This window comes from Andrographis paniculata, unplaced genomic scaffold (genome assembly GCF_009805555.1).
Source record: "Andrographis paniculata isolate CXL003 unplaced genomic scaffold, ASM980555v1 Contig32END, whole genome shotgun sequence".
NCBI classification, from domain to species: Eukaryota; Viridiplantae; Streptophyta; class Magnoliopsida; order Lamiales; family Acanthaceae; genus Andrographis; species Andrographis paniculata.
In genome coordinates, this window is record NW_026137565.1 from 5,684,902 (window position 1) to 5,708,531 (window position 23,630).

At 38.8% G+C, this 23,630-nt stretch overlaps 4 protein-coding genes across 5 annotated transcripts; 2 read left to right on the forward strand and 2 right to left on the reverse strand.

Moving 5' to 3' along the window:
- Positions 1-997: 997 nt before the first annotated feature.
- Positions 998-11,331, forward strand: LOC127247562 (ABC transporter C family member 3-like). Its single transcript, XM_051269461.1, is given in 16 exon segments — positions 998-3,322; positions 3,433-3,519; positions 3,606-4,226; positions 4,305-4,469; positions 4,575-4,869; positions 4,957-5,171; positions 5,246-5,551; positions 5,635-5,698; positions 5,783-6,022; positions 7,465-7,548; positions 10,155-10,246; positions 10,384-10,467; positions 10,594-10,674; positions 10,676-10,710; positions 10,905-11,084; positions 11,195-11,331. Coding segments are annotated over 15 exon segments (4,770 nt in total). The 3' UTR covers positions 10,981-11,084; positions 11,195-11,331.
- A 147-nt stretch (positions 11,332-11,478) lies between these two features.
- LOC127247394 (disease resistance protein RPM1-like) lies at positions 11,479-14,417 on the reverse strand. The gene is made up of 2 exons (XM_051269222.1): positions 12,733-14,417; positions 11,479-12,658 (listed from the first exon to the last, which is right to left on the reverse strand). Exons 1-2 carry the CDS (start codon positions 14,415-14,417, stop codon positions 11,605-11,607), a joined length of 2,739 nt encoding a protein of 912 aa, XP_051125179.1. The 3' UTR covers positions 11,479-11,604.
- A 2,937-nt stretch (positions 14,418-17,354) lies between these two features.
- On the forward strand, positions 17,355-22,047 carry LOC127247305 (protein DNA-DAMAGE INDUCIBLE 1). Its single transcript, XM_051269111.1, has 16 exons — positions 17,355-17,582; positions 17,721-17,753; positions 17,849-17,988; positions 18,260-18,374; positions 18,665-18,781; positions 19,052-19,117; positions 19,584-19,646; positions 19,723-19,767; positions 19,984-20,045; positions 20,139-20,232; positions 20,356-20,448; positions 20,535-20,604; positions 20,738-20,808; positions 21,142-21,190; positions 21,549-21,574; positions 21,758-22,047. The coding sequence occupies exons 1-16, from the start codon at positions 17,517-17,519 to the stop codon at positions 21,884-21,886; spliced, it is 1,239 nt and encodes a 412-aa protein (XP_051125068.1). The 5' UTR covers positions 17,355-17,516; the 3' UTR covers positions 21,887-22,047.
- Positions 22,040-23,626, reverse strand: LOC127247306 (BTB/POZ domain-containing protein At1g55760-like). Of its 2 annotated transcripts, none has more exons than XM_051269113.1 (4): positions 23,338-23,626; positions 23,111-23,256; positions 22,908-23,023; positions 22,040-22,830 (listed from the first exon to the last, which is right to left on the reverse strand). In XM_051269113.1, exons 1-4 carry the CDS (start codon positions 23,454-23,456, stop codon positions 22,228-22,230), a joined length of 984 nt encoding a protein of 327 aa, XP_051125070.1. In that variant the 5' UTR covers positions 23,457-23,626; the 3' UTR covers positions 22,040-22,227. The 2 variants fall into 2 exon arrangements, with proteins under 2 accessions (XP_051125070.1, XP_051125069.1); XM_051269112.1 differs by having other exon boundaries at positions 22,908-23,026; positions 23,338-23,601.
- Between the last annotated feature and the right edge of the window lie 4 nt (positions 23,627-23,630).

Consider the following 23,630-nt stretch of genomic DNA (forward strand, 5'->3'; position numbering starts at 1 on the left):
TGAAGTATTTTTTTATATAAATTATAAGAAATCATGTAGTTAAGATATAAAATAATATTTTATATTGAAGATCGAAAATTTACAAAATTGTCAAAGGATTAAATATATAGTATATAGGTATGTTTGTTTTGCATTTTAGTTTTTTTTACGTGAAAATATATAGAATTGGGTAAATATTATAAAAATAATGAATGTATGTATATATAAATTATTAATAATAAGTTAATATAATATTTCATTATTAGATGTTTAATTAAATTAATTTATATTTGTTAACTATATTTAAGATTGATAAATTTACAAAAATAAAAAAGATCTAGCTTTTGTGTGAGGTACAAAAAAGAAAATGGAGTCGTGGCGGGAGGAAGTTTTAATCCCTTACAAAAAAAATTATTCATTTATATAAAATATATAATAATAATCGATTTTTTATTATTTTCTCTATTTTGTATTAATTATACAATAAATGAGTATTTTTAATGGTGCCTAATATTAAAATATTCTTTATTTATTTAGTATTTAACCATTTATAATCTTAGATAGTTTTATTATAATGAGTAAATAATCATAAAAATATTATACAGAACAGAATGATATATTTTATATGTATATATGATAGGATATATTCTTGGATATATATTTATTAGTCATGTGAATATAAAATTCTGAGTCGCACATTCTAAATAAAATAAATCAATTAATTCGTTGCTAAACTAGAGAGAGGAGAGCATATTCAAATAATTTATCGTGAACTTCTTTCCAACGATTCCTGGAATCGCGTCGCGCCGTTATTCCGTAAACCCTTGAATCTTCTCTTCCAGGGCCCCCGGCGATTTGGTCACTGCAAGCAGCAGCACCAGCAGTCATGGACGCCGGACTGCTCTGGTGTTAGAGATACAAATAATAATAATAATAATAATCTGCAGTGTTCCGGCCGAAGAATAATATATATATATATATATATTCTTAACAGCTTCGATCAGGACGTTCGACTAAAATGGCAGGCGATATCCTCCTAAGCCCGACGCTGTTGCGTTTATTCTCCGGCGCATTGCACTTGATCGTGCTGCTGACGACGTCAATCGCCGGTGTTCGCGCGAGAATTCGAAGCAATGACGGCGAGAGTCGGGAGGACGCCAGGCCGTTGTATTTCAGGCGAACTCGGTACTCGTGTTTGGCTCTATCCTTGTTTAATCTCGCTTTGTGTTTGTTTGACGTCTTTTATCGATACGGCGGTTTGTGGTCGATTGAGGATATCGTGATTTTGTCGGATTTTGGAGTAAGAGCGCTGGCGTGGTTCCATTTATTTATTTCCTTGAACAACCGATGGTGTTTGAATGCAAGTGGTAAAAAGTATTCCGTAGTTTTGAGGCTTTGGTGGGTGATTTTTGCGTTGATGTCGTGTTATTGCCTGATGGTAGACGTTTTCTATTATGAGAAGCATCGAACTATTTTGAAATTGTTTTGGGCGTCTGATGCAACATCCTTGGCCTTTGGCTTATTACTCTGTTACTCAGCCCTTTCGATGAAGGGCGAAAATGCCGGTGATCTTGGAGAGCCACTTCTGCATTGTGATCATAGAGATGATGGAGGATCAAACATGGTTATTGAAGGGGGAGAAAAAGGGGGAGTAAGAGTGACCACTTTATCTAATGCCGGTGTGTTCGGTTCAATTTTCTTCTCTTGGATGAGTCCTTTGATATCTCTAGGCTACAAGAAGAAATTGGATATGAAGGATGTTCCTAGTGTTTCTAGTTATGATACGGTTAGGGAGACATTTCCTGTTTTTGATGGTAGATTGAGGTCTTATGCCGGAGAAAGCAATAAAATCACCAGTGCTATGATTGCGAAGGGATTGTTTTTCGCAACTCGATGGGAAATTGGAACTTCTACTGTCTTGATGATCATATCCACACTGGCCTCATACGCCGGTCCAGTCCTTATTGACAGCTTTGTCCAATACATGAATGGACACCGGGAGCTACCGAATGAGGGCTACAAGTTAGTTTCTGTTTTTATCGTTGCGAAAGTGGTGCAGAGCGCCACGCAGAAGCATTATAACTTTAAGGTTCAACAGGGTGGATTTCGAGCCAGAGCAGCTTTGGTTGAGAAGATCTACAATAAGGGCTTGAGCCTTTCTTGTCAATCGAAGCAGGAGTATACCACCGGCGAGATTATCAATCTGATGGCGGTCGATGCACAGAGGGTTAGCAGCTTCTATTGGTATTTGCAAGATCCTTTGGAAATAACTCTAGACCTTGCATTGTCGTTGGGGATCTTGTATAAAAATTTCGGGCTGGCTTCCTTATCTGTGCTCGCTGCAGCGGTAGTAATCATGTTAACAAACTTTCCGCTTGGGAAATTTCAGCGAAAATTTCAGGAAAATCTGATGAAAGCCAAAGATGAAAGGATGAAAATGACAGCTGAAGTTTTGAGCAACATGAGAATTCTGAAGCTTCAGGCTTGGGAGATGAAGTTCCTATCGAAAATCCTCGAGCTCAGGAATGTGGAGGCTAAATGGTTGGGTCGATATCTTTACATGACGGCTGCTTCGACCGTTGTCTTCTGGGGCGCCCCTGCATTGTTGTCTGTGGCTACTTTTGGCAGTTGTGTACTAATGGGAATTCCTTTAGAGTCTGGAAAGATACTATCGGCCATTGCCACCATTAGAATTCTTCAGCATCCTATTAATAGTCTCCCCGACTTGATATCTATGATTGTTCAGACTAAGGTCTCTGTTGATCGAGTTGCAGCGTTCCTTTCCCAGGATGACTTGCAGCCGGAAATTGTTGAAAAGCTTCCATACAGTAGCTCTGAAGCGGCTGTTGAGATAGTTGGAGGAAACTTCCAATGGGATAAGTCGTCTCCTGAGCCAACATTAAAAGATATTAATTTGAAAGTGTCTCATGGGATGAGGATTGCCATTTGCGGCACAGTTGGTTCAGGAAAATCCAGTTTGTTGTCCTGTATTTTAGGCGAAATGCCAAAGCTGTCCGGCATTGTTAGGATCTGCGGAACTAAAGCCTATGTCGCGCAGTCTCCCTGGATTCGGAGTGGATCAGTTGAAGATAACATACTGTTCTGCAAACCAATGGACAGGCAAAGGTACAGCCGAATACTCGACATATGTTCACTTAAGAAAGATCTGGAAATTCTTGCTTTTGGTGATCAAACAGTGATCGGAGAGAAAGGGATCAATCTAAGCGGGGGACAGAAGCAGCGAGTGCAAATTGCACGTGCTCTATACCAAGATGCCGACATTTATTTGTTTGATGATCTGTTTAGCGCGCTAGATGCACATACAGGAAGTAGTGTATTTAATGTAAGCCATCACGACCTTGTCCTTTTCGATATGTTTGTTTCTGATACACATGAGTTTCGTCCATGATCTGCTTAATCATGTTGATATCTGCTGTTTCTAATGGTGTGCAGGAATGCATTCTTGGTTTTCTGCAATCGAAAACTGTTATCTATGTAACTCATCAAGTGGAGTTTCTGCCGGCTGCAGACATCATTTTAGTGAGCTATACATTAATCTCTACTATGTTGCATCCTTTGCTTATGTATGTTTCAATCCAAACCTTAATCGAATTTTCTTACATCAGGTTGTGAAAGATGGAGAGATTAAACAAGCCGGTAAGTATGAAGACATCCTGAAATCCGGAAGTGAGTTTGAAAAGCTCGTTGGCGCGCACGAGGATGCTCTATCAGCGATCAATTCATCTGAGATGAGGAAAATAGGAAACGGAAACGCTGCCGAATCCCTTGAGATGCAAGAACCTCTCCAGGACGGCGAAAATAATGGAAAGGATGATTGTGTTGTGAAAAAACAGCAGCTTGTTCAAGAAGAAGAAAGAGAGGAGGGAAGAGTGAGTTTTTCCGTTTACCGGAAATACCTCACAACAGCATACGGCGGGGTTCTTGTACCCATCATCTTGCTAGCACAGGTTTTATATCAGGTGCTTCAGATTGGAAGCAATTATTGGATGACTTGGGCGACTCCTGTGTCGAAGGATATGGCGCCTTCTGTTGGATCCATGAAGCTTATCCTCGTCTACATTGCTTTGTCAGCTGGGGGATTGTTCTGCATTTTGAACCGCACGGTGCTCTTCGCAACTGTAACTTACAAGACTGCGAATGCGCTCTTTAAGAAGATGCATCACTGCGTATTTCGCGCCCCCATGTCTTTCTTCGACTCCACCCCGAGTGGAAGGATTATCAACAGAGTAAGAATGTTTCGACGTCTTTTAAGTTGTTCTGTTCCTACAAAAAGCATTTAGTTAATCAATCTTGAGCTGCTGCAGGTGTCTAAAGATCAAAGCGCGGTGGATTTGGAGGTCTCGTATCTTCTCATGCATTTCGCCGCAGCTTCAGTACAGCTCCTGGGAATCATTTTCGTCGTGTCACAGGTTGTGTGGCAGGTCTTCATCATTTTCATCCCTGTCGTCGCGTTCTCCATATGGCTCGAGGTAACGGAAAACAGTCGTTCTGTCTCTTTGTTATTTCTATAGTCAATGGGTTTCATGGCCGCGTTCTTACATAAGCGTTTGGATTCAAAATTGTTTCCTCTGCAGCAATACTACATACCATCAGCTCGGGAGCTGTCTCGACTGTGTGGACTGTGCGAAGCTCCGGTCATCCAACACTTCTCCGAGACGCTCTCAGGATCAGATACGATCAGAAGCTTCGACCAGGAATCGAATTTCCAAGACATAAGCATGAAACTAATCGATGACTATGCTCGGCCAAGGTTTCATAGCGCTGGTGCGATGGAATGGCTTGGCCTTCGCCTCGACATGTTGTCCCTCATAACATTCTCGTTCTCGCTGATCATCTTGGTCGTGCTCCCGCAAGGCACAGTCAATCCGAGTAAGTGTGCTGTGCAATCTCATCACATTCATCGACTAAGTAGACACACGTAATTAATGATGTATTTTGTGTTTGCATTGATGTTAGGTGTCGCTGGCTTGGCTGTCACATACGGGCTTTCCTTAAACGTCATGCAGGGATGGTTTATATGGGTCCTTTCCAGATTGGAAACGACGATCATCTCTGTCGAACGGATGCTTCAGTACTCTTCCATTCCGAGCGAGCCTCCTCTCGTCGTGGATTCAAATCGACCGGAGAGCTGCTGGCCGAGACATGGAGAAATCAGCATCCAAGATCTTCAGGTGAACGCATTTCTTCTGCATTGTTGTCCTCGATTATTTACAACGATCCTAACGGATCCAAGCGCTGTTTACAGGTTCGATACGCCCCCCACATGCCTCTAGTCCTCCGAGGACTCACCTGCACCTTCTTCGGAGAGAAGAAGACGGGGATCGTGGGGCGAACCGGAAGTGGCAAATCAACACTCATCCAGACCCTCTTCCGCATCGTCGAGCCATCTGGTGGTCGAATACTCATCGATGGCTTTGACATCTCATCCTTTGGGCTTCATGATCTCCGGTCGCGATTGAGCATAATCCCGCAGGAACCAACCATGTTCAAAGGGACCGTAAGAAACAACATGGATCCCCTCGAAGAGTACAGCGACGAACAAATCTGGGAGGTACATATTCATTCATTCATTCTACTAATGTTTTTAACACCCCGATACACACTAAACCGAACTCAACCCTCCCTCGGTTTCAGGCGCTCGATAAATGCCAGCTCGGAGATATGGTCCGGCAAAAGGAGCACAAACTCGACTCTTCCGGTACTCCAAAGTTTTCTCACCTGTCTCTCCCTGCGTTCCTCTATTGCTCGAGGTTTCGAACTAACCACATTTTGTTTCGATCAGTTTCCGAGAATGGCGCGAACTGGAGCACCGGGCAACGGCAACTGGCGTGCCTCGGGCGAGTGCTGTTGAAGCAGAGCAAGGTTCTGGTCCTCGATGAGGCGACAGCATCGGTCGACACGGAGACTGATAATCTAATCCAGCAGACGCTGAGGCAGCACTTCACCGGATCGACCGTGATCACAATCGCTCACCGGATAACGTCGGTACTCGACAGCTGCATGATCTTGTTGCTGGATGAGGGTGAGGATCGATCACTGTGAATTTGAATCGAATCAACTTCGTAAAACTTATCTCGAGAATATTAAATAATATATATATATGTATGTATGTATGTATGATGATGATGTTGTCCTGACCAGGTATTCTGAAGGAGTATGACGCTCCCGGGAAGCTGTTGGAGGACAAGAACTCGTCGTTTGCCCAGCTCGTTGCAGAATACAGCAGCAGATCAACACTTAATTAGTCTCTAATTTATTTTAATTTAAATATCCATTTTTAGTCTCATATATATATTTTGAACCTGCCAAGAACAAAAAACTTTAGTATACTATTTTTTTTTATTAAATTATGTAATTGGAAAATTGGTTTGCTTGCTTGCTTGTTTTCTATTGTTAAATTATCGGGCATAGTTAGAACACTACTCAGACTTTAGGATTTAAAATTTAGAAGGGTTTAATGATTTGGCGTACATCGCCTGGTTTAACTTTAAAGTATGTCTTTATGGTTTGAATACTTAGTGTGGTGTAACACTATGTTAAAAGTGATCTAAATTATAAAGTCAAAATATTTATTTTTTATTTTTATATTATTACATTTAAAATATGATCATCAACACCTATTTATATATTTTCTTGTAAATGACAAGTGGAATTTTCTAGTAATTATACTATTTACTTCACATAATAGAAAGAATAATATAAATGCATAGAAGTGGTGGAATACGAGAGGGCTATATATGTCAATTCAGCACGGCAAGTTGCCGGAGAGAGGAGAGGAGAGCAGCCAGTCTTGCTCTCGGACAACAACCATAGCTACGACAAAGCCATGGTGACATTCTCCGCTGCATCCTTCGAACCTCCGCCAAATCCCTAGACTCCTTTCTTTCTTCCCTTCCTTCCCCCTTCAGTGCACTGCAATAATTGAGCGTTTGTGAGTGTATTTCTATATAATTCATAGAATTAGAAGGGAATTACATGGATGCAGGAGCGGCAGTCGCCGCCGCGCGTGAAACCGGCCGAATTTTCAGCCGATCGACTTTTATCACCAATTCGCATCCTTCCTCCGCCGTTTTTCGCACTCCTCTGGTAAAGTTATCCCGTAAAATTTTTCCACGGAAGCTGCGGTGCAGTACTTGGCAGCCTTACACCGCTCCGGTCTTCTTATTCAACCCTTGCAGAAGGGTCCCGTTTTGTTTACTCTCTGTTGATTGCGGTTGCGTGAAAAATGACGGCAGTAATGTCGCCAGTGCGGCGAAGGACGGAAGCTTTGGGGTGATTTTTTTGCGGAAGGGGCTGGTGATGGCTGCGGCGGCGATTGGGGTGGTTTGGGCATTGAATTGCCAGAGGGCGTTGGCGGTGGAAGGTGTCGTTAGTGCGGGATATGGTGTTTGGGAGCGGATTTTGATGGCTTTGAGGGACTCATGGCCTAAGGTCTCCCAGGTTTTGACCATATTCAAAGAGCAGGGTTTAGTTCTTGCTGCTCTGTTAGGACTCTCGGCTTTCTTTTCCATGGCAGAGACCTCTATTACCACTCTTTGGCCTTGGAAGGTATCGAGGAATTACGATTGTGATACATGTTTTGTGTTGATATTTTCACGGTTAATTGTATGCATCTAGCTATTGAGCTGCTATTATTTTGCATTGCCAATTTGTTGCTCTATGTTAGTTTTGGGATCTGGATTAATCATTCCACTTCGAATACGGATGCTACTGTTTTTGCTCATCGGAAGTGTTCAGGTGGTAGAGTTTGCCCCAAATTTGTTATAATTGTGATATTTGGGTGTATTAGTCATTGCATTTCTAGCTTTTTCTGTAGTTCTATGCACTTTTATGGCTCTGTTGTAGTTAAGAGTCAGAGATCTATGGTAGGTTTTTTGTTGTTAGCCATCAGGAATACCTTTGGGAGGCTCTTTTGCTTTGAGTGAGAATAGTTTTGGCGAACTTTTTGAGTGATCTTATTCTGTTTTGGATCTGGTTGGCTAATAGTTATAGTAAATGCAGGTGCGGGAGTTGGCCGAGAAAGAATCTGAGAACGGTGTTTTCAGAATGCTACGGAATGATGTTACTCGGTTTTTGACGACGATTCTCATTGGCACCACGTATTACTCTTCCTGTTGATTTGGCTTGCTGCTGTTATCTCTTCTTTTGAATGAAAACTTGTTTACTTATTTTAGGTATTTTATATGCTCAGAGTGGTAAACATTGGCGCCACAGCATTAGTCACTGAAGCTGCGACTACAATATTTGGGGAAGCTGGTATCAGTGCTGCAACCGGGGTTATGACGGTACATGCTGAGCTTGTTTGACTTTTTATGATTGTATTTGTTTATGTTTTTACTGTTGATTTACTTGTAGGTCATTCAAAATTTTCTTTTGTTAGATTTCTATTATCTAAAACGTGTAAATGAAGCAGGGGTTAACTACTGTGATTTATTGAAATTTGGATTAATCTTTCTGAACATGGAATTGTGATCTTTTTAGGAAGATTTATTTTACACCTGATGATATTATTATTGGTCTTTATTTGCACTTAGATGACTGGATTTCATATTTACAGTAAATGGATGCATAACCTTTGCTGTCGTTATCTTCAGAAGCATTTTATACATTGCTATATTTGGGAGAATTTTTGTTTCCACATTGTGTGAAATGAATATGGATTCTGTTTAACATGTGGAAATTTGAAAAAATTGCTGGTTTTATCCAATTGCCCCACGAGACTGAAACTGTCAATGGTGCCAGGTAGCTATTTTGCTCCTCACTGAAATTACTCCAAAAAGTATAGCAGTTCACAATGCCACTGAAGTTGTGAGGTTTGTGGTAAGTTTTCAGATGCTTGAGAACCAAATTTGTGTTGGTGATTTCATTTTCCTCTTCCCGTAATAAATCATAAAAGAAACTAAATATAATTCTAGAGTGGAAGCTACTTTTGTACCTTTCATGAACTGCTACATTTCTATCATCTTTAGGTTAGGCCAGTGGCGTGGCTTTCTCTAGTGCTGTATCCTGTGGGCAGAGTTGTAACATATCTGTCAATGGGAATGTTGAAACTGCTAGGCTTGAAAGGAAGAAGGTGTGGTTTAACATTCCTTAATGGATATTTTTTTAATTTGTTGTTCACATCTTGTCCATGGAAGTTTATATGTACTATAATGTTATGGGTTGTAATCGCTCAACCAAATTCCCAGGCGTTGAATTTGTGTTTGGTGGTGTTGTCAGTTTAAAACAGAAGATATGGTGGCCATGAGACCATCATCATCCTTTATTAGCGATGATTTGTTGCAAGTATTAATTGCAAGAATGAAATTAATGTCACTTTTGCTATGGAAGCCAAAAAGTGTTAGTGACGTAATGTATGTAGATATGAGTTTTACATATATCTATAACTACTGATGCTATTGCATTTTTATCATGTGTTGTGCTGTGTTAGTGAACCATATGTAACTGAAGATGAGCTTAAGTTGATGTTGCGTGGAGCAGAGTTAAGTGGCGCAATTGAGGAGGAGGAACAGGTAAATAATGAGTGTGTCTGGATTCAGGAATGTCGAGATTGCTTTTAGGGATTGTAAATATAAATGTAATACATGGAGTGAACTTTTGACAGGATATGATTGAGAATGTTTTGGAGATAAAAGATACACATGTTCGAGAAGTGATGACGCCTCTCATCGATGTTGTTGCCATTGATGCTGGTGCAACCCTTGTTGATTTCCATAATTCGTGGGTGGATCATCAGTATTCCAGGTATAAACTGCTTTTCCATTTGCTTGTGTAGTTGATATTGTAATTGATCTAAGAAGCATTTGCACTTGCTTGTAGAGTTCCAGTTTTTGAGGAGCGCATCGACAACATTGTTGGTATTGCTTATGCGATGGATCTTTTGGACTATGTGCAGAAGGTGCCTAATTCTCACTGTTCTTCATTATACCCTAGTATGCCATTCTCTCTAGCATGAGGAATTATTTTTTCTGTTGGTTTTGAAGGGAGAGCTTCTTGAAAGCTCTAAGGTGGGAGGCATGGCACACAAGCCAGCTTACTTTGTTCCAGGTGAAAATAATTAGGCTTTTGCAACTTCACAATTCCAGACTGATGCATGCTGTTCTTGGTTTGTTGATGTGTGAATTATAAAATTTTGTTTGTGCTCGTTCCTACAGATTCCATGTCGGTGTGGAATCTTTTAAGGGAGTTTCGGATCAGGAAGGTGCACATGGCTGTTGTTCTAAATGAATATGGAGGAACTGTTGGGGTAATTTGTTCTTCTACTTTGCTTATGCACTAAAACTCGTGATTGCAAATTGATGTATGTAATTAAATTGTCAGCAATAAATTCTATGTTTCGGACCTGTGAGATGAGTGATCATTTTCTTTCAAAATTTTCAACAGATAGTTACCCTTGAAGATGTAGTTGAAGAGATTGTTGGCGAAATATTTGATGAAAATGATTCCAAGGTGAGCCTCTGTAATTTCGTGTATTATTATTATTTTTCTAAAAGCAAACTTAATACTTTCTTATGAAAATTTTGTTTGATAATTGCAAGTAGTTGTAGAAAATGACCATAGGTGGGTTTTTTATGTTATTTCCAACTGCCGCAGGAGGAAATTCAGAAGAAAACCGGTTACATTGTCATGCGCGCCGAAGGCATATATGACGTGGATGCTAATACAACAATCGATCAGCTCTCGGAAGATCTTAATATCAAAATGCCCGAGGTATTCCCCTGTCCTGTGTAATCCTAGATTCAGTTTATCATTAATTGTGGATATGAATCACTATCACTAAGATCTACCAGAAAACACTCATTTGAGTCCATACGTGTTCTTTGAGCTGAGTACTCAGATTACATATTTTAAGATTGTTTTCATGCCTGTTGTCGAATAAACACATTTGTTGTCCACAAATGCAGGACATTCAGTATGAAACAGTTTCAGGTTTTGTGTGTGAGGCGTTTGGGTATATCCCAAGAACAGGTGAAACCGTAAAAGTGGTTCTTGAAAGAGCAAATCGAGAAGATCACGGCGACTACAATGGATCAGAATCAGATCATCAAGATGAAAATGAAAAGACCCAAATATATAAGCTCGAGGTAAGCCAAATTTACTGACTACGATCGATAAAATCTTTTCCCAATAACCAGTCGAACTTGGAATTTCTTTTACCTTTCCCCATTCTGAGTTAGCCCGTGTGGTAATGCAGATTCTCGCGGGAAATGCCAGAAAGGTCAGCGCTGTACGATTCGAACGAGACAACAACAAGGAAGCATCACCAGATGCCAAAGACATAACTCGTTTGTTACCAAAGTTCAGGCGAAGAAAATCAATCAACGATGATAACGATGACAACTCAGAAATGTCGGAGCACAGCGCCACAGTTGGGGCACAAGCGGAAATGACAAACGATTACGCAATGTCCGTCAAGGAAGACATCAAGAACCAAGTAAGCCAACAGTAGTTAGTAGTAAGCCAACAAAAGTTCACCAGTTGATTTGCATTTCTCTAACATTTTCTCAGAATTCGAAATTATTTTGTGTATTTACACTTATTCATAGCTGAAAGAAAGTCAATAATTGGACAAGGCATGATGGAAATGGAAAGAAAGTTTTTTTTTTAACAGTTAATCTTTCCTATATGTTTAACAGCATGATGATACTCTCCATTCTCCCTGAGCTGACTCACCATCTCCTCATCCATGTCCTGTAAATTAAGCTCCTGCAAATTGCCAAGTTTGTCGATTCCCAGAGGATGCATCTTCAACCGAGGACACTTGCAGAGAGATAGCTTCTGCAGATCAGGCATTGCCCCATGCTCTATTAAAATTACATCGACATTTTCGAAATCTTCAATTACTAACTTCTTCAGCTTCTCGAACAACATTTCCTCAAACACCAACTCCTCGCCGATGTAACAGTCGACCAGATGAAGCTCCAGCAGGTTCGGAAGAGCGCCAAGAGTCGTAAACGGACTTTCTTTTAGTTTCGACCACATGAGACGAATTTTGAGCAGATTATGAAGCTTCGACATCCATGGCGGGAGGTCCCTCAATAGGCCTTTCAAGTAGAGTCGTTGGAGCGTCGCAGGGGCATCGATCTCCTTCCCCAGTTCAAGATACTCTTCTTTACTGGCTACGCAGACATTCAACGATACAAGATGCTGCATTTGTTCGATAGCGTCGCAAAGAGCTTGGCCATGGTCTTCTTTAAGCTCAGTCACTCCAAGCTTCCTCATTTGGGACAATTTATTCAAGTTCTCGAGGATTGCACCTTGTTTGTCTACTTTAACCAGTGACAAATCCTGTAGTTTTGTTAGACTATCGATTCCTCCAGGCATCTTAACGCCCTGCTTTGCGCCGGAGAAGACATCGCCAGATCCGGAGTTTTTGTAAACAAAGAGATGGCATAAATTGTACAAATCAGAAATCTCTTTGGGAAGCTCCACAACATCAGTTTCCTTAAGATCCAATGTTTCAAGGTGCAAAAGCCTCTTTATCCAACTCGGGATTTTCTTGATTTTGGTTCCTCTGAAGCAGAGATACTTAACAATGGTGAGATCATAGAACCCCTTGGGGAACTCTGTGAGAGGTGCAGATTGGAAATCAAACACTCTTAGCAACTCCATGCTGCTTAGATAATCGTTGAAATCAGAAGCTGATGCTCCGAGCAATCTGCGAGCGCAAAAATCGAACGCACAAGTTAGAACTTTATGGTAACAACAATCAAATGCTTCAGGACAACAAACCTCATCAAAAAGATGGATCGGACGTAATCGAAATTTATGTTCGAAGGAAAACTGGTGTGATCATGGTGGACTGAGAGGCGTCGAATCTTCCAACTCTGGCTCGAATTCTCTTTACTGAAAATCGAAACGAAGTTTTCTTCCTCGCATTTCTGGATGATGAACTTAAAGACTAGGTTGTCCACTCGGCATCTTTTGGCTTTTCCACACAAATCCCATTCAGAAACATGAATCAAGTTTCTTTGAATAAGCTCATTGAGATAGCCATCGGCAACCTCCTCGGCTGTTTCGTAAGACGTAGCCCTTGCAAAGCCTTCGGCAACCCAAAGGCGAGCCAGGTGTGCGCGCTCGATAGAATAGTCCTCCGGGAAGATGCTGAAGTACAAGAAACAGCACTTGAGATCACTGGAGAGATCCATGTAGCCAGGCAAGAGAGAGTTGTAGATAGTTTTTAACTTCGACAAATTCTTCCATCCTCTGTCGCATCCGAGATTTTTGTTGAATTTCTCCCATTCGCCAAGCGCTCGTTGCTTCGATAGCGAGCTACCGACTTTTGCCAGCGCAAAAGGCAGCCCCTCGCATTGCATGGCAATTCTTGTCGCAAAAACCTTCAAATCGACAGGACATTCGCCTCCGAGGTCCGGGAAAGCCTTTCTGCAGAAGAGCCTCCATCCGTCGCTCCACTTTAGTCCTTGTAGTTTAAATATATGCTTCGTAGATGATGCAATGGAGGATGCAACGTTTGAGGATCTTGTTGTCACGATGACTTTGCTCCCAGGAACTGCTTTCTCGACGTAGTTATGATCTATTTCTCTCCATAGATCGTCAAGAACAACGATGTACCTCTTTCCATGGAGGAATTTTTGCAGCTTCGCCATCTTCCTCGAGTGGCTTTGATCGCTCAAGTACGAGTTTTCATTCCATAAGTTAAACTCCTTCAGCAGATTCTTAAAAATCTCCCCTGTTTCATGGCGTCGCCCGACGTGAACATAAGCATGGCAATCGAATCTGTCCCGGATTTCCTTCTTCCAATATGCATTCTTCACGAACCTCGTCTTCCCCGAGCCACATGGACCGACCACGGCGATCCTCGAAACTTTAGGATCGTCGTCTTTCAACATTTTAATGAAGTTTGCTTCCTGTTCGTTGTACCCAACCATTTCTTTTTCTTTATCGAGGATGAGAGGACTTGTGGTGTGGTACGGAATTTTGGCGCAAGAAGTCGATCCTGCGACGAGGAACTTGTCGCCGACGCCGTATGTTTCGCGCTTTTCTCTTAGGACATCTATGCGGCTCTTGACGCCTGCAATCTTGTCGGAAATTCCGTAAAGGGGAAAGTTGTGCTTCACGTTGTGGGCGATGCGGTAAACCTTCTGAGTGAAGCGATTGTGAAGGTTGCTGTGAGCGAATCCATGGCGGTGGAGCAAATCGGGCGGCGCGTGGTGGAGAATCTCCTCGAGAATGTCTTCCATGTCGTATGCAATTTCTCGAACTTCCTTCATGTACTCTTCCAGTGTCTTGCCGCCTTCGCGGCCATCGTTGTCTTCAATGAATGCCTTTGTTGTGGTGAGCCAGCTTTGCACGATGTCCACGTCGGGCTTCACTTTCTTCCCGATGTCGAACTCTTGCAGGAGAGGGATGACGATCTGCAGCAGAAGCTGCGTCGAGCTGATAGCAAGTTCTGCCATGGAGTCGATCTCTCTGTGTGTGTTTTGATTTTGTTCTTCTCAATTTGTCTCTGTAGGGATCATTGCCATTGCTGCTTATCTATTGGAGCTCGGCATCGTTGAAACGACGATGATTGGTAAGAATAAATATAATGCATGTGGTGATTATAAATTGAAGTAGAAATTCGTAATCATAGGTGGAGTAAAAGATTCCAGGGCAGGATGCCCTCCGTCGTGTTCAACGACAACGACGACAGACGACTTTTGGACATTTTCTCTTCCCATGGCTTGACTGGAAGCAATATCTTATTCGCCTGGACACTCTCTCAGTACCTTAACGGATATAATATACACGGGTGACGTTCCGGTGCTGATTTTTATTTGGAAAAATCAGTAATCAGTACCCATAAAATAATACAAGAATAGCACAAGTCTTTATGGAAGACAGTCGCGTTTTGTTTATAATAATGACGCGATGTTTGTTTAAAATTACATGTGATGATCATGTTAGTTCATATGTTGTATTTGTATTATATGAATATTAATGATGTGTTGTCACTAAGGGTGTTGTTTACTAGCTATATATGTGTTGTTAGTTCATGAGCTGTATTTGTATTTTATTAATATAAATTATGTGTTATCACTAACATTAGCTTGTATAATTTGCTAGCTATCTGTGTGTTGTTCAGCACTCTAGCCGCGCCAATATGCAACATACGTGACGGTCATCATGCCGATTGGATCAGCTCATGACAAATTAACAAATATTCACTCCGTTCTGTCTCATATCTATTATAACTGTGTATTTGTAATATAGTGTACTGTTTAAAAATAATTTTAATAATATATAGATATTAAAGTTACTAAAAAAAAAATGAATATTTTGTTTTTAAAAACCGACAAAAATATAAAAATTGATAAATAATTAAGAAAACGGAAGAACTATGACATATTTTTAAATAATGCAAACTATATTATTTAAAAATGTGATGTATTGTACCGAGTATAGATCATCTAGTGAAATTAATGAGAGAAAGTATATGTATAAATACATATTATGAATACACAGTATGTATTTACTTTTATGATTTGGTTTGGAGTTTTATTGTAAATAGTAAAATTTTGAATTAAAATAATATTTTTTTTTTTTTTTTTTTTATGAAGTGGAAATCCGCAGCAGCTATCCTGAAGTGCGCAGGGTAAACCCTCGATCTAATGTAATACCCTAAAATATAGATGTTTGATATTATATTTTTAAAAAGAAAAAAAGTTGAAATGATAAAATCTTACAAGTAAATACAATCTATATTATTTTAAAATAATAAATGATTTTATGTTTATTTTTTTATTATTAGTAAAATAATACAATCTATTAATTATATTTGTATTAATATACTATTTTTTAAATCAAATTTAAATTATTGTCCTATTAAATATTAAATCAATATAATATTTCCATACATAATTTGTACATAAAAAATTACCAAGACTGTTGTGATGTTATATGTTGTAAAACATCAGCGCTGATTTAATATGCTCTATTAGATCAAACACGTATAACATTTAGGGTGTGTTTGTTTGGGGGGATTGGATTTGATTTGCACTATTCATCTAATTTTTTTTTTTTTTTCCAAAAAACATCAAATCAAACACCTATTTTTTATTTTTTATATTATACTAAAAATTAATTTCACATTCAAAGCATCACATCAACACATATTTATATCACATCATACAACTATTCAAATTCAGAATTTTTACTATTCAAATCCCAACTCAAAATCCAAAATCCCAAACAAACACACCCTTATGAGATGTAACAAGATTAGTTCAGTAATTAGTTACTTAGTTGTAATGCATTATTAACGTATTACGTCAGTGTTATTGATGTGCTTATTTGATATTCTTACAATGGCGACTTAAACCAAATAAGTATATATAATGACTAATTAAAATATTTAAAAATGTTGATTGATACCTACTAATGCACATATATGGTCTTATTAATGTATTGACTAAGGTTATGTTTTTTTTGTTTTTAATAAAAAATATTATATCAAATAATAATAATAATTTTTTATTATATTACAAATTTATTTTACATTCAAATTATCACATCAACTTATATTTATTAAACAACTATTCGAATAATTATTTGATATGATATTTATATTACATCAAATAACTATTTGCAGTATAATATTAAAAAAAATGTATTTTACATTAATAGTAATGATCAAATAATAGAGATGACAATTCGAGTCGGCCCAGATTTATTCATACTGGGCCGGCCCGACTTAATTCCAAAATGTGTTTTACAAAGAAAAAGTGAATACACTATAGTATGCATCATTGTATTTGTTTGGAGGATTGAATTTTAAATTTATTATTCATCTAATTTTTTTTTTTCCAAAAATATTAAATTAAGTATTTATTTTTTATTTTTATATTATATTAAAAATCAATTTTACATTCAAAACTCACGTCAACACTTATTTATATCACATCATACAACTTCAAAATTTTTACTATTCAAATCTCAACTCAAAATTCAAACACCAGCAAACACGCCCCTAAATTATTTTGTATTTATGTTTACATATTTATTTTTTATAAAATATAGACATCTAGAATAAATGGTGAATTCTAACACTTATCTCTTCCCAATGTTTAGATGTGATTTTGGAAAATTAGGCAATTTTTTTTAAAAAATTTAAAATAATAAAAAATTAAGTACTTAGTATCAATATTATTTTATTTTATCTTTTTATCCCTAAACGTGAAATATTTTTATTTTTACTATTTTTGGAATTATTAAAAAGTTTCAAAATTTTCAAAATTTTATCTAAAAAAAAAAGGCCAACTTTCAAATTTCTAATCTAACAAAGCCTTATAAACACAGCCACCAGTAACATTACCGTCACAGTATAAATTGAGTATAAATTAATGTGGCAACAACAAATAGAAATTTCTTTGTAAAATCAGTCAACAGAAGGGCGTTTGAGCTGTCTTTGGCGATACGAAACTGCAACGCTCTGCAATTATTGAATTCCTCTTGTTTCCCTGCGATTTTTCTCTGATTTAATTTGCATCGCCAAAGTTCAATTCATTCCCGGCAAGATGAAGATCACAGTAATGACTGCCGACGAACAAATCGTCTCGCTCGATGTCGATCGCGATGAATCTGTAAAATTTTACTGCTTTCTAACTAAAACCCTAATTTTTCTGTTATTTCTCGCATTATCTTTTCCGGGGTTGCACTGGAAACGTTAAGGATTTTTTCTTTTCCTTTTCCTTTCTTCTTTGCGTGTGTACTGGTCTTAGGTTGAGAACTTGAAGGCTTTGCTGGAGGTTGAGGTAAGATCGAACCCTGTTCGCATTGTTCTTTTTTGTTATTGGATGTAATGCTACGAAGTCTCGACGTTTGATGCGATTCGACGTTGAATGAGCAGACACAGGTGCCACTTCAGCGACAGCAGCTGCTATATAATGGAAGGGAGATGAGGAATTCTGATAAATTAAGTGCCCTTGGCGTTGCGGACGGGGATTTGATTATGATGGTTTCAAACGCCTCGGCTGGTGGTGATTCCGGGTATATTTTTAAAAATTTTGGCTGTAAATTCTATGTTTTAGGTTCAAAGCTCGAGATTCTTCTGTAATTTACAGCTTCAAGATCATTTACTGCGTGGAAACTGAAAATTTGTATAGAATGTTGATCGACTGTCCTCTGTATTCTCTCTCACTCACTGAGTTTCATTTTTTTTAGTCTTCCTGGGTAGAAGTCACTTATAGTATAATAATTCCACCTGGGATTATGGATTTCCTCTGTTTATGGAAAGAGTTCATATTCTGATATGTTGTAGATCTGGAGCACCTGCAAACCATGTGGGCTTGAATCCTGATGGTTCAGCAGTAAATCCATCAGCCTTCCAGCAGCAATTGCGGAGTGATTCTAATCTGATGGCCCAACTATTTCAGGTAAAGCTGAGTATTCAGAGATAATGCTTGTCAAATGTATTTCAAATAGAACTAGTTAACATTGTATCCCAATAGTGTAGTTTCGGCATTAACTTATCAACGGCATGCTTTTAGAGTTATCCGCAATAACTGCTGTTAAAATTGTTGTTATCATGTTGAATATGCCAAAATTTGGGCATATTATGTGAGATTCATTTTTTTTAAGCATCTTTATAGTTGTGTTTCCTGAAGAGTTATTAAATCAACTATTGATCTATTATTGATATTTCATGCCCTTTTTCAACTGATAGAATGATCCAGAGCTAGCACAAGCTGTTCTTGGAAATGATCTCAACAGGTTGCAAGAGCTTCTACGTGCACGCCATCAGCACAGATCTCAATTAAGACGCCAACAAGAGGAAGAGATGGTTAGCATTCTTTCTGTTATTCTCTCAATATAGAAACAAGTTAATCTCTCAGTATAGAAACTTGCTTTGATACAGTTCTGACATGCAATGAATAATCTTGAAAGATCATGATACTAAAATCATGTAGGAACTTTGTTAGCTACTTAAGTTCATATCTTGGCTCACTGATAGAGGGTTATATCTTTATCAGAATTCTTTGATCAAATTATCTTTGCTAAATTTTTGAGTCATAGTCAGTTGTGAAGCTGATATGTTTCTTCATTTGCCTAGGCTTTACTGTATGCAGATCCTTTTGATGTGGAGGCTCAAAAGAAAATTGAGGCTGCTATTCACCAGGTGAGTCAGTTGCCTTTATCTAATAGTCTATGCGACTGACTTTTATGATTCGTCTTGCATGGATTGTTTTGTAAGTGTCCTGCTTGCCTTTTCCCTTTAGAATTTTTCCCATGTTTACTTTAGAGTAATAAAATCATATCTTGCATGTTAGTATTGTGGTTAACAACCTACAAGTTCTTAAGATGATGAGGACTATCCATTGTCTGCCTCCTGAAAGATGTAATGACTATTTTATGATAATATAAATTTTTTTAGTTGGTGGCCATTTACAATGATTTAAAAACATCCAATCGTGATAGTGAATTTGGCTTGGAAAAATGTTTACATTTTACCTTCACAACTATCATATGATATTAGAACGAGAAAGATTGAATATCGCACTAGCTCTTTTCATTTTTGGTTTGTCTTATTGTTGCATTGAACTGTCTCTTGAGGTGTCTCAAAAATTGCATGTGTTTAATGGCAGAAAAGCATTGATGAAAATTGGGCTGCTGCTTTGGAATACAATCCTGAAGCTTTTGCAAGAGTGGTGCGTAAGTTTATATTTTTTTTATATGCATTTGGTTGTTCTTTTTATAGAGCACATATGGTCTTCTCTTTTCCAGGTTATGTTGTACGTTGACATGGAGGTTAATGGTGTTCCATTGAAGGTATTGGCCTGACTTTGTTAATTATTGAGGTTTTATCTTCTTTTTAACTTCTCTTTAAACTTGCTTATTTAGAAAGTAGGAAATCAAGGGGAGACATGTAGGTAAGTAGGTTTATATGTTAGGAAGGATAAGGATAATGCCTGTGCTAATGTGCCATTTTGTTCTCCATTATAAACGAGGGGAACAATTTTACAGTTTTACTCATCTTTCTTTTAGGCATTTGTTGACAGTGGAGCTCAATCAACTATTATATCTAAAAGCTGTGCAGAACGTTGTGGGTAAGATATCTCTTGGATTTTGATTTTTTCCAAATAAAAGTTGGGTATAGCTGTTAGTTGATGTGGATGCTAGCTGCTCTCTTTTCTTTTCAGATTGTTAAGGCTTATGGATACACGGTACAAGGGTATTGCTCATGGAGTTGGCCAGTCAGAGATTTTAGGCCGTATACATGTTGCCCCAATAAAGGTATTTACATAGCATACAGCTATTATTATATGTTGATTGTTGTCTCTTTGCATCTCTCAGTCCAGGCCTGTGCAATTTCTTATTTCTCATAAAATTGATGTATTTGCTTTCACAACATGCCAGATTGGTAGTATATTTTACCCTTGTTCCTTCCTGGTACTTGATGCTCCAAACATGGAATTTCTCTTCGGCCTGGATATGCTTCGCAAGCACCAAGTAACGTCTTTAACTTTAGGTAACTATGTTCTTGATTTGTTTATTCAACTTGACTATAGATCTACTCACCATGATGTCATTTGCAGTGCATTATTGATCTTAAGGAGAGCGTATTGAGAGTTGGTGGTGGAGAGGTTGCTGTACCCTTTTTGGCAGGTAGTTATTAGGCCAACTATGTTGTATGTTTTGAATAGTGCATGCTTTAACGTTGTTTTCAAATGTTGGTATGCTACATTCAGCTGTACGAGGGCTCAAATATTGAATCATGTTTTTGTTTATTCGTTCTCAGAAAAGGACATTCCACAGCGGTTTTTGGATGAAGAAAAGTATGCGAAAGAAGCATCTAGCTCAGGAACACAAGTAAGGACATTGTTAATCATGCTGATCAGATGTATTTGCATCTTTTCACTCAACCTATTTGCTCTTTATAATTGATCTCAAATCAGCACTAGATTGTTTGGTTAGTTAAAAACCTATGTTTTTAAGCACCTTGTAAGACCCAATTCATACTCTGGTTTAAATTTATGATTGTATGTGGTTTACATGCTATTATAGCGGCAAATTACTGTGGTTGTCGCATTTAATTTCTTCTTCCCATTCTTTGTGTGTTTTTCTTATACATTTTTATTTGTTCTTAAGATCTTCCCAAGGGCAGGTTTCCATGTAGCCTTAATAATGTTTTTGTGATTTCAGGCATTGTCTGCAAGTAAAGAGAATACTAGCACTCCAGGAGGACCTTCTGGTAAGTTATAATTTACTTAGCACAGCATGTCCGATTTCTGTGTATAAATTTAAAGCTTTCTAATTAATAGTAGCTTTTCATGATTTATAATAATGATATCTTCTGAGTTTATCTTATTCTATTCTATTCAACCATATGTAACCATTTTTTTCTACTTGAATTTTTTATAATATAACTTCATCAGAGTTTCTTTTTTGTGTATATATACTTGTACATACTAAAATCTGACATGGAGTCAAACTTTTTCACCTTTTATTAACTCTTATGTTACACTTCCATGCCTTTTCTATGAAGATACTGTTTATTTCTTTGAAAGGTTTTATCTATGATACTAATAATTAATCTCACTCAACTGCAGGAAGTACTGCCAGGAATGCTTCCCAGGTGACCCCTATTTCCTGATATCTTAAATTCAGTATATAAATAAGTTTTTCAATGATCGTTTCAACTATGAGCCCTTATTTCTTGCACTCAGTTTTCAGTTTGAACCATGAACAAGATATAACAGACAAGTCAGTTTATCTTGCCACCATAACTCTCTGAACATCGAATTTGTAATCTTTGCAGGGTCCAGAATTTGAAGCTAAAGTTTCAAAGCTGGTCGAGTTGGGATTTCAACGGGAACAAGTAATTCAAGCTCTGAAGCTTTTTAATGGCAACGAAGAACAAGCTGCTGGATTTCTCTTTGGCGGCTGATGCTGATTTGTTTTTCAAGTCATGGAATTCACTTTGGTTTTTTGCAATGTACACTACACTACATTATGTTCATCAACAACTGCAGGAACAATCATCATGCAGTTATACTTAACCTTTTTTTCATTAAAAATTGGATTCGGAGGAACGGGCAGCGGAACTAACTCCTTATCATCTTAATTATTGCCAAATCCATAGGCTGTGTTTTTGTGTCTGTGTCAAAGCATGTGATCATTGTCGAACAGATATCTTATTTTCTTGTGACCAGTTACATTAGACCATTACCTGCACAGGTAAACTTACTATGGTCATGGTTATTACTCTACTCGTCGTCATGCAGGATTTCAGAATCCCCTCCAGGCATCAAGAACTTCGTTGAATACTTCAGCTACAAGTTCTCTGTCCCCGCATTGCAGGAAAGTATTGAACTCATCACGAACATCGAATATCTTTGCAAACTTCACCAGGTATGTTGTGCAGCTAATCTTGAGTCTTGGCAGATGGTATAGTGCAGCATATTGTAGTCTTTCTAGTGCGTTCCCATTGTCAATATCCTCGATCAGGCTTTCCTGGCAGGCCTCCTTTAAATCTGAAACGTCGTATTTGTCAGCTGCCCTAACCAGGGCCAGCCTGTGCATCAAGAAAGTGTCGTTCCTTATGTTGCCGTAGATGTAACTTAGGAAGGCCTGGCAGGCCTCAATTGACATGTCGGGTATGTCAACGGCGGAGAGTTCATTCTCCATGAGGTTGTGCGAGAACATGCCCCGGAAAACAGGTGACCTCGAAGCTAGAACTGCGCGGTGTGCTGCAATGCTTCCATCGGATGCATTGATCAGTATGTCTGTATGAATACCTTCGGACAGCATTCGGCCGAGCAATGTTAGGGCTGTTTGGTTCGACTGTCTTTCGCTCGATCCTTCCCCCCAAATCGAGCACACCTCGTTTCCCTGTGTAGTGCAGATATTATGTAGAGGAAGCTGAGGTGTTTGTAATGGAGATAGGAATTGATCATGTATCGTGTTACCTGGAGAGAGGAAGTTTTTAAGTCGAGAAACTCAACATCAATGATGAAGTTTTTGGTTAATGGAATCTCAATTGGCCAGGCGAAGTCCTCGTTGCATTTGAGAAGCTTATCGACGACTTCTGCATAATACAGGCGTCACATGGATGAACAGGCAATGGAAGGGAAGGTTTCTGTCAGTGGAAGAGAATGGTTAGGGTTTTTACCTGGATGAATCAAACACTTCCGGTCCTCTGTGGAGGAGACCACTTTGATTACGAACGATGCAATTGGGGGATTATCTCGAGTGGATTTGGAGATCTCAGGGTACAATTTGATGATCAGCGATCGACTCTTCTCCACGGACAAATGCCTTCAATCCATCCAGATCAATCAAGTTTCGATTAAGAAGATGTAATTGCAGAAGAGAGGATCGGAGAAGAACTGTACTGACCAATTCCATTTGCCGATCCTGAAAGGATCGGACTTCCGGTACGCAAAGGAGGCTAGGTTTTCAATACGCCATTGTGCGAGACGCGACGTGGTGTCGACTCTGTAGGCGCAGCAGCTCATCCTGGAGAAGGCAATCGCCGCCGTGACTTCATGGATGCAATTCAACAGGCCATCCAGCAACTGATCCCCGTGGTTTCCCAGCTTCGCTTATGGTCGACCTGTTCTTCCTCTTCATATATCAATTCTTATCGATTTTCTGCGTAATCCAGTGGTGAAACCTATTTATAGACGATG